The 11,148-nt window shown below is 40.8% G+C and overlaps 1 protein-coding gene across 3 annotated transcripts in view; it reads right to left on the bottom strand.

Moving 5' to 3' along the window:
• Nucleotides 1-9,013: 9,013 nt before the first annotated feature.
• The window catches only part of FGF9 (fibroblast growth factor 9), a 55,574-nt gene continuing 53,439 nt past the window's right edge, over nt 9,014-11,148 (bottom strand). For all 3 annotated transcript variants that reach the window (XM_075419181.1, XM_009943205.2, XM_075419164.1), the window contains one exon: nt 9,014-10,695. In XM_075419181.1, coding sequence (XP_075275296.1) covers nt 10,450-10,695 — 246 coding nt within the window. In that variant the 3' untranslated portion in view covers nt 9,014-10,449. The remainder of the gene's footprint in view (nt 10,696-11,148) is intronic.

Genomic DNA, 11,148 nt, shown 5'->3' with positions numbered 1-11,148 from the left:
AGCCCTTCAAATCTCTTGCTACACAAAGAGCCATAGCCTATTTACATAAGGTTACTCCATAAGGTTCAGTAGATGAACTACTTTTACAGGAGGTGAACAGAGGGGTAAGCGAGCATTACGAGATCAAAGTAAGCTGTAGCTCCTGACGAGGAAACAATACCAGAAAATGCAAGTTTTCAGCTAAGGTCTAATGGTAGTTTCTTTGTTTCTTTTGTGCAGGAGGATTGATTTGAGAAGTCATTGTCTTGATCTTCTATAAAACATAACAGGTGACAAGCTCTGTGCTTCTGATATTTCCCAGCATCATAACAAACACCTCTGAGAAGGAACAGGTGAAAGCAGAAGTATTTTGCTTCCAGCTCAATAGCTGGTTACTACCTCAAGTGATAAGACACTGATATACTCGATGTTCAGTGTTTGGAGAGATTATAAAGAGAAACTTTCCACCCTTTTGGGAAGCAGGAGCAAGTCAAAATGCCAGCTTTTTTCCTTAATCTCACATCTCCTGCCTTGTTCCTAGAAGAACCACTCTGCAGTGGGTTTATGTTAGTGTTTAAAGGCCCTAATTTAGGCATTAACCTTACGGACATGATTAAAGCCCTGTCCACCCTAATTACCCGCAGATACAAATTTTCAGTTTGAGAGTGGGAAGAAGAGGCAGAGACAGTTCATGGAAAGCTGCTGTTTGAATGGTTTTTACTAGGAAGGGTAAAATACAAGGAAAAGAGGAAAAAGTTCATCGATCCAGGGAAAAGGCTGATCGCTTGAAAAAATAGCACTGGGGCATAAATTTTCTCATTTATCTTAATCAAATCTTAACTCTAGGGGAAACCTCATGTTTTTAAACTGGATGTTAATTCTGAAATCCAGGGAACTCTTGCTGAGAGAGAGTTCAGGGATTGACGCCAGCACTGCAATGGCTTTGGTCCTGCTCACCAGTGCCACTGCTTGAGTGCACAGAGGCTGGGACAACTGGCCTTTGGTTCCTCTGAAGCACAGGACCACCACATCCCTCCTGTACCAGCCCTCAGCCCCCAAAGGATCAGGAAGGGTGAGTCAAGGGCAGAGAGACTGTCCCACGGGGCACTGTGCACCCTGCCTGCTGCTGCCCACAGAGGCCAGCAGCAGGTCCCGAGGACAGCAGTGCTGGAAGAAGCCTGAGGTTACCAAGACCTCCTATTTCAGAGATTTGATTTTTGGTTCAGGCCAATCTAGAACTAACTGTATCTTATTTTCATGTTATTTTCACCCTATCTGATGTTCACAGTGTTGTTTTTATCCAGTGTATTTATTTCTACGGCAGGCTACATCTCCAATAATACATCCTAACTGGCTGTTTGAGACCAAGCAGTGCATGAGCATGACTCTAGCAAGGGAACACCCCTACAAAAACCATTGATTCGTGTCTGTGACGAGCAGCACTATGGAGGAAATGAAAACTTCAAGGCCATCCTACCTTCTCTAACTATTAAGCCTGATTCCTTAGTTGCATTGCTTATATCAGTCGTAGAGGTTTTTGTTTCCTCCAAGCCAGGGCTTAGCTCTAAACTCTTTTGTGTGAAGATAAACGAAGAACAAATTGCCTGCAGCTTCTGTAGCTGCCTGTGGCCACCTGGGGATTTTGCAAAGAAGGAGCACAGTCTCCTGATGCCACGCATGGCTCCTGCTCAGCAGACACCTTTGTTGTCACCACTGCAGCCCAGCACACACCTTGGCAGACCAGGCTCTGCACCATCTGCTCACGTTAGCTGCGAGGCTGTTACAGACCTCAGTATATGGAGGAACGGCCTCCTAACTCCAGCAAGGCAGGTCTGTGTGCAAACCAAGCCCTCTTCTATGGTCTGGATCTTTTTAGTGCCACTTGAATTATGGAACTAACCCTCGAGACGGATCACTCACTAAAGGTGTGCAATGCGTGACCTTCTGAAGCTGCTAAGAAGCATCAGTTCCTTCAACTACAATTCATGACAGCTGGAAAGTGAAGAAGAGCAGGTGTGCTTGGGGGAAAAGTGGCAGCACACAGGCAAAGCAGGGAGAAGAAACAGAAACATTTGTATCTCTGTGTTATGTATGTCTCTGTCCCTGCTTCCAGCCTGCACTAATTTTTCCCTGGCAAACCCAGGACCTTCCTTGTACCCCTTCTTAGATGAACCCTGTTTTTTCCCCTTCTGTCTTTGCTACCTCTCTGCAGGGACATGGCTTCCCCTGTCTCAGAGAGACTTTCCCTGTGGCGTGGACAAGCGCCTCAGCCTCAGCAAGCACTTTGACCCGGTGGAAGTTCAACCCTGCAGCCGGGCGACAGGGAGCTGAGGGGAAGGTTTAATGGGCATCTGCAGCAGGTGGGTAGTAAGCACTTTTACAGTCCATTAGAGGCTCTGCACACCCATCTAACAGCTGAATGCTATCTCCAAGACTACATTTCTGTGAACAAATCACATTTTCCATCAAGAAAGAAACAGGCGTTCAGCTGCACATTGCTTCATAAGCTGTGGAGCTGTTACCTGACGATTATCACAACTGAAACTATGACTACAAGTAACATGGCCTTGAATTCAAAATTTCAGCTCAGGAGTATCTTGGCTGATTTTTAATTGGTTATTTAAGTAATGCAAGAGAGGAACTGGAAATTAACTGGTTCTCATATGTGCTCTCAAGCCCATTGTTCATTTAGATTTTTTTTTTTAACATGTTGCAGCCACAAAATTTGTATAGAGAAGAGAGCTACCTACAACTGGGACAAGAACTTTGCCTGTTTTCCATGATGCTGCTGCAGGAGAGTGGGGATACTCCTGGGATGGAGTATCCCACCTTAATCTAACCAAGCAGACCTGTTTGAATTAAAGAGAAGGAAGGCTACGACGTGTTTCTAGCTGCCCTTGGGAGAAGATGCAATGTACCTGTGTGTGTATGTACCAATATAAAGACAGTTCAGGAGGAAAACACCAGTCTTCTCAGAACAGCCTTCTGGCATACACCAGCAGTGCAGTCTTCAGGTAGATAATAAGGCCATAAAAATAGAAACATTAATTAACTGCATGGAATATGGGCTGACGTGGGAAAGATATGAGATGCAAATTCTGCTGAAGCCAAGTATGAATTCCTTCATGTGGTCCTGGAACAGGGAAGGTGGTCTCTTCCTAAGGAAACTCCCTGTGCAGTACAACAAACCAAGAGACAGCATCTTCCTTCTGATACCAAGCCGCAGTCTGGCAGGCACAATCTTACGGAGGTTGAAACAAGCAGGAGACATTTGGCTGGGAAAAGAACAGGCTGATCTCAAGAAAAAAATATTGTCCGTAGCCATGGCAATGTGTAAAACATCCTCTTAGCAGAGAATTCAAGGAGTTCACTGTACATGAACTTCATAGACGTTAAAAAAAGCTTTTGCTAGGATGGGCGATTATACCACTTGGAAAATAGGGGGATATTGCAGAACCCCAGAAATACAGTTAAGAGTATGGAAATCTCTTAACAGGGATCTTAGCATGAGCAAGTTCACATTAGCTCTCCCTCAAACCCACATGAGATAAGGGTTAACAACATGTAGTTCTCTTTTTTTTCGTTGTTTCTTCCATGTTTTTATTGCAGGATAAAGACTGGCTTGATTAGAAATGAGAGTACATTGGACCCAATCATAACAATTACAAAATACAGCTCTCATTGACCGTATCTGCCTCAACACCCAAATACCACAAAAAGATATTGAGAAGATTAAGGTGATAGGAAGAAGCAGCTAAAAAATAAACTGATTGGGAGAGACATTTTTTGATTAAAAGGAAAAAAGCTAATACAGGAGAGCAGATAGTACAGCAGGCCATTTGGGAGCATTTTCCATGCACAATGAGAAGGCCAAAACAACTGCTTTCCTCTGAAGGGCAGCGAGGTGGACTGGCACCAGTGAGGAAAATATCCTTACCGGAACTGAGGACATGTACGTGACACTCGTTCTTCAGAGAACAGTTCAGGTCTTACAACTAAAGTGATTGAGAACCAACCTTTGCATCTTTAACACACAAGTCAAATCATGACTAAATGAGTTGCAAACATGAAGTAATACAAAGCGGCTTATGAAGAGATTTCAAGTCAATAAGGTGATGTCTGCCATGGACTTTAGATATTAACTGATCTTAATGGATAATAAAGAAGGGCTTACACAGAACACTCTGTGGAAGAAGAAATGGAAATGGATATGCCACATCTGAATAAACTTATATCATATATGGAACAACCTTCTAATGATCCTGTTAGGAACACGAGGGAGATAAAGACCCAGGCCATCCTGAAGAAGACACAAGCACTGATTCCATCTGGAGTCAAGCCAAACAATGTCTCAAGGATGAAAATGCAGAGAAGATTGTTACAAGCAAGTCTTCTGCTTCCCTGGAATGAAGATAAGACAGGATGCATAGTTTTACCATGCAGGTTTTTGTGAAGGTTTGTGAAACTAACTACAGTCCATGAATAAAACAGACTGAATGTGGCAGGAAGAAAAGAAAAAATAAGGGTCCTAGCTGAGAAGTTACTGCCTTGCCTGCCAAAATATAAGAGGTCCAGAAAGAGAAAATTGGCTTAACCAGAGAAGACTAAGGTACAGAATTTGGCTGTAACTAAGTCAGTGTGTATAGGACACTCATAACAAGCATAAAGGTGTCTAAAAAGCAATAGAAATAATATTACATAAGAAATAAAAAAGAAAGAAGTATGCATTCAAGAGTGCAACTGTGAGGGAGTATTTCAAGACACTTTCAAAGTTTATATCTACGCTCTTAGCATGGGTAGAAATAATAATAATTTTAACTAAAGCCACACTTTGCAGGGAGAGGGGAGAGATTGTCAATAAAATGAATGAGTTGCAACATTACAGCAATGCTCTTTTCACCTAGACTTACTGCCTCCAACAGTAAGATATACATAAATCCAGGCCCTCTGGACATGGAAAAGAAAAAAAACTACAGGGCATATTTTGCATATCACCATAATTTGATGGTCTGTGATTTCTCAAGAAAACAGAAATGTGAGAAACATGCTGACAGTTCAGTCTAATTCCAGAAATCTTTTGACTATGTTGTAGTTGCAACTTGTGAGTACTGCACATAAAAATAATTTCCCTTGACCTAAAGAAAAAGGGATTTTTTTTTTTAGATGAGGTGAAACCCCTTTGCATCACTAAGCAATATGGAGCTAAAATTTACTTTATACACTGCTCTCCGTGACAGGATATTTGTGAGCATATGTTCAAGAGACAGATGCAGGTTTAATGAAGCTGGCATGGCTTGATCATTTGAAAAGGTCTTTCCTAACGTACAATGTATGAAGGCACAAATAATGTTGTAGCCCTATGTGTAATAGGTACAATAAGACATGGTTATCCTACAGACTATACCAGCTACTCTGAGCACAATAGCAGCATCTTCATAATGCGTGTGATCCTCTGTCCTAACCCAGGATCACATGTTGACTTTCCTGCCCCGGGGTTCAGACCAGAATAACTCTGAAAAATTATACAAAGACAGCTGGACTTCAGAAATAATACACGAAAAATAAAAAGATATTTTCCAATATCATCAGGCAGAAGAAAATGCGCACAAGCTATTAAAAATATATAACCTTTGGGGAAAAGGGCAAAAAGACTGGGTTTTATCAACTCCCTTGAAGGTGGAACTTCATTATTATTCTCATTTTAGATTTCCTTAACATCAAGAAACATTTTCGCTTTCAAACCTCACGCAGCTGAGCTGACAAAACACCTTGCACAATAGCATTTCTTTGTTTGTATTCACTAATTGTCTTTCTTATTCTTGATGGATAAATGTTATAAATCCTAAATTTAAGATGCTAATTGGCCATGCCCTGCTTACTTCACAAAGCAAAACTCTTCAGCAACAAACTCTGGGGCAGGCTGTTCCAGCTTCTCGACAAGAGGAGATGAGGTTCTGTTACTGGGGCTTATATAGGTGCCAGATGGCAAAACCCCCTTGTAGTGCTATGGTAAAGTGAAAGAAAACACCAAGGCAGGACAGAACTGACCTTAGACCAACCCATGGAGAGCTCTAACAGTTTAAGAACAGAGATAAAAGTCTGGAAAACAGAAGTCTTCTCATTAATGTTCTCAGATCAGTGAATGATATGCTATGTGGAAAAAAATATTGAGTACAATGTTGTTGGTCTCTTCTTCGCCCAGATTCCCTACCTACAAATATGGCTGCCTACATACACACAGCTGCATGAGCAGGGGCTGAGTTTCCAAGATTTTATCAAAATTTCAAAGAATCCTGAACTTCACATTTCTGCAAAACAAACTGCAGTTGTAAGGATCTTGGCCATAGCCCCATCTCCACGTTTGCTAACATACCTCACAGGGAACCTGTGAGAATTCTTTAGCTGGGACAGGAATTCACACAAAAGGGGATTCAACACGGCTCCCAGCCCATCTATTTCTACTCCTATAATCATGAGTAACAGAGCTGGACCTTATATTCGCTTCTTTACTTGATACAAGAGTACATAGAGCAGGAGCATAAGATAAGCAGATGATGCCAGGGACTCTGAAAGACATGCTGCAGATGCATCTTCTCTTACCTCCTGCCATACTCTGTCTCTAAAGATACTTAAAGACTGCCTTGGAAGCAGTATCTTCAAATCCCTCCTATTTGTATGTTTATTAAACACTTATTTATCTTTCTCCAGGGGGACAACAGAAATGCTTGACTTTTTACACCAGAGTCCCATCTCTAGCCTCCACAGGTTACACTCAGTCATTTATGAAAGGCGTCTTGTTTTCCTTCCAGTTGGCAGGCAGTTTAAGTTCTGCGCTGATTGGTGACAATTTTAGATGATTTTCCTCTGATTTTCCCCTTTCCACTCTCTGCACTGCCCAGCTCTGCTAGGTTTCATCCATCCCACTTCAGCCTGGGAGCGCTGCCTGACACATTACCAGAGGCAGCTCAAAACCAGCCCATACAATAACATCGCTCTGGATCTCCACCACCTTTTTGCCCATGCTGCTTGCCCAGACAGACCTGCTTCAGGCGAAATGCTAATGCAATTCTTTCCAAAAACATAACCCCTTGTTTTTTTCCAATCTAGCAATAGTACATAGAAAATATCAATGGTTTTGGTCTTCCTGAAATTTTCTCTCACCCTTGCAAAAAAGAAAGGACATCTTTTTGCAATCCCATTATTACACGTGTGTATGGTTATAAGAAAATGCTCTGAAGGGACATCAAGCAAATAATAATACGAATTTTCAAAATTCTATAGCAATGTATTTATACAAATTACAGAATTCTGTATGTATTTACACACCATTACAGAATACCAAGTAAACAACATCAATTGTTCTTTTGTTTTTCCCTCAGATTTTTCCAGTGAATTTTAGTGCTCAAGACAGGTGCCAGATGGATAGCACTAGAAAATGAAGACTTCTGTCTGTCCACAGCACAGGAGGAGCGGCACTGCAAGCCTCCGTGCTTTGCCATCTCAGCTCTCTCCAGCCCTGTTTTAGCAGGATCACGTAAGGAGTGGGAGAGGATCCATGCCCCTTCACGCCTTGGCAAAGGAGCTAAGCAGCACCCAGGTGACGATGGCTTTGCCCATTTCCCGCCAGAAAATGAACAGAAAGATCTCATTTTACACAAGTGACTGAATCTGTTGTTCGCTACCCGAAACAGGCTGAATTTGACCCAGTGAACCTGCAGGGAGTGGCAAACTGCCAGCTCCTGGACCATCCAGTCTCGCAATAATGCCTATGTTAAATTACAAGTTTCTATATTTACATAAAGTCAGTATTTACACACCATTATGGGTTATTTGAGTAGTTCGGTTACAGTTTATTTATATGGACTGTCATAAACTCATAACATTTTTCTTGGGTTTAATCCTTTCTTTAGAAAAATACAAAAAAAAATAAATTAAATAAAACATGTTAACTAGTAGTAATGATTTGCCTATGATTAAAAATCCAAGTTGATTTAACATTAAGACTAAAACTGTGGCCTAGCATTATGGCCCCAACTCATAGTATTTTTAACCTTTGGAACACAACTAATTGTGTGGTGTATGTCAGATTACTGAAAAAGCAGAGTTGTAACATCCCTTCCTTGCAGTGGGATTATCTGTTCAACACGGAGCGACGAAGCCCAGCCCTACCCAGACGCTCGCTTTCTTCTCCTATGGTCCAGCATGGCTTTGCACTGCCGAGATGAACTGTTCGGCAGCCGGTCGACCCACAGCAGCCAGACTGCCTGCAGGTCTCAGCAGCTCCAAAGGGTTAAAAAAAAAACTCATGGGCTGCAGTTGCAGGCTGTAAATTCCCAGACAATAACAGTCCCTGGACAAGTATGTCTAACTGTGTCCTACAAATCAACTAACATAATTTACATTTCCTTATCATTCATAAACAATTATAATAAAATGCCATGTTTTATTTAAGATTACTGGTATCACTGGTTGAGACATGGCCCCTCCTACCTGCTCGAGTACAGAAAGCTCACGTTCATTCAGGACACCAAGCCAGAGGTCATTCCAGAAAATAATTACATTTCAAATAATAGATATCACATGGACAAGAGTGCCTTAGAGCAAAAATTGCTTAATTATGAACAGGCTACAAACTTATGTATAGGTCCTCCAAAGCACGTCTGCGCTCAGCCTCCGCTCCTCTGTGGGCAGCCGGGGATGTCAGGACCAGCCACGCTCCCGACAGATCCAATGGCAAAGGTTACACTCAACTTACAATGGCACCGGATTCAAATCCTAGGGATAAAACAACTACAAAATGCATGTCATATGGACCTTACATGATTTTTCTCTCTTTTTTTTTTCCTTCAGGGTACTGTAGAAAACATGCCTCTTCCTAAGGGTTAATTCCCACATGCTAATTGCTAATCAACATGTTTGTGTGCTTAACGTAAGATGCTACAATCCCTTAAATATTACATACTGTCAGCTCACTTATGGTTCATGAATATTTGAACATACTTTAGGAAAAAAAAAAAGTCTAATACTGTCCCTCTCATTGTCATTATTGATAAGAGATTTATTAGTTTCATTTTGCAAGTTTTACTTTAGGAAGGGTGCTAATATCACACTGAAAGCAATTTTCCATAAAAGATGTTACAATGACCCCTATGGAACTTGTATAATTTCATAGTAGATAGTCAAGTGCACAAATAAACATGTTTACAAGAGTGATCCTGTTAACCTGGTTCTTGCCCTCTGAAACCATTATTGCTATTTGTGGAATTTTAAAATTAGTACAATTATTGATATTACTTATGTTGTTTCTGGCATTCTGCTTTAGGAAAAAAAAAAAAAGCATATTTATTATTTAGCTTTGGTATAATCAGCAATAGGTTTTAACAAGTAGAATATATTCCAACCCCTATATTCTCCACAGCTGTGAAGTTTACAATGATGTAAGAAGTCACTTTTATCAGAGAGAAAATATTACAGACACATAAAAGAAGTTGAAGACCCAGTTTTCTCTTTAATCCTCTGGGGGTAAGCTATGAAACAAGCAGTCAGAAGAGTGAGGACTCAGTGTCATGAGTGGTGTGCATACTTGTACAATAATACAGGCACAAAAGAGATTGTCGCCTTTAGTACATGAGGGTCACTAGAATTTATTATTATTATTACCTTTTTATTAGGTTTTTTTTTCATCCATGCACCTTTATATTTACTTGCATGAATTTACCACAGGTTCATAGTGGCCTTTGCCATTTTAATGCTTACAGAGCCTAAAGCTTCCAAAATGCCTATCTGGCCTGTACATATTTCATTAAAAATAAACTCTATATAATAAATAAATATATAAAATAAATAAAATGTTGCCTTTGGAATTTCTATAAATAAATTTAACTTTTTATTTTTATTTTTTTACTAAGAGGTCTTTGCTTTAAACTCAATGGGGTGAGACCCAGAGAGTGATTAACTGAAAAGTCTCTTGTTTAAGTAAGACTGCACCCTCCATGCCTTTGTAAATGCAGCGTAGACTTGAGCAGGCCACCAGTCAAAATCCTGATGAATCAACGTATGGCAGCTATGCTGATATATGACGAAGTACAACTGATCAAAAATTTAAAAGCGTGTCTATTCCCCAGCATGCATCAGGCCTTCCTCCTCCTCCTCCTCCCCTTGGCTCCTCTCTCGCGTGCTCTCACTCCCATTCACCCTCTCCCTTTCTCTCTCTCTCTCTCACTCACTCTCTCGCGCTCCCTCTTGTACTAAATCAAGCGAGTGGGCATAGGCTCTCCTCCAGGAGGACAAACCTTCAAGTGCAGAAGAAAATCAGCATGTTCCATCCAAGCCTCCATCATATATTATGCATGCGACAAAGTTTGGCAACAGTGGAGCTGATGTGATGACACAGCTAATCAATAAGAACCCATCGCATGAAACCTTTATAGTGGTTACTTTTTAAGGGCTCAAGTGAAGGAATTGTCTTTGTCAACTTTGGCTTAAAATATCCTTATATAGTTCCGGTACTTTCTCAGGGTCCACTGGTCTAGGTAAAAAATGTGTAAATTTTTGATGCCGTTTAGTCCTAGTCCCTTCTCTTGGAGTCCCATCTTTATTTAACGCAACATAGTATCGTCTTCCAGTGTCCACGTGTTTATATAGATTTGATGAATATGTGTTATACCAGTTTTCTTCAAACTGCTCTCTGAATACGCACTCCTGGGTTAATTTTTCCTATAGAGAGAAAAGAAAAAGTAGTAAGGAGATAGATAACCAGAAAAAGAAGCTATTTTTAAAAGAATTACTATTTTCACAGCTTGAAATCAGTATCTCCTTGCTCAATTTGCAAAATGAACCATTTCAATATTCTCAGTTTCAGCTAAGTAAAGCTGTGTTGCTGGGTATTTCATTAAGCAGTCACAAGGGTGGATAACTCTGTGGGCAGCAAAAATGATTCCCCAAAAGCCTTGTTCTGCAAATCAAATCAGCAACAAGAAGACTGAAAACAGATATCTGAATTTCTGATCTTTCCCAAGCAGCTCACAAGACATTACTGGACTTGTATAATTAATTGCTTCAATCGTGAGTGCAGGCATTGGAACAAACAGACATGAATAAAGAAAACTAGAACTGGTTTGCAGGGCTGCAATACAGTTTAGGGCCTTAAAATTGCTATGTCCTTCCATT

This window comes from Opisthocomus hoazin, chromosome 1 (assembly GCF_030867145.1).
Source record: "Opisthocomus hoazin isolate bOpiHoa1 chromosome 1, bOpiHoa1.hap1, whole genome shotgun sequence".
NCBI classification, from domain to species: domain Eukaryota; kingdom Metazoa; phylum Chordata; class Aves; order Opisthocomiformes; family Opisthocomidae; genus Opisthocomus; species Opisthocomus hoazin.
The sequence above is the reverse complement of the archived record's forward strand: the minus strand, read 5'-3'. Positions and strand labels throughout refer to the sequence as shown.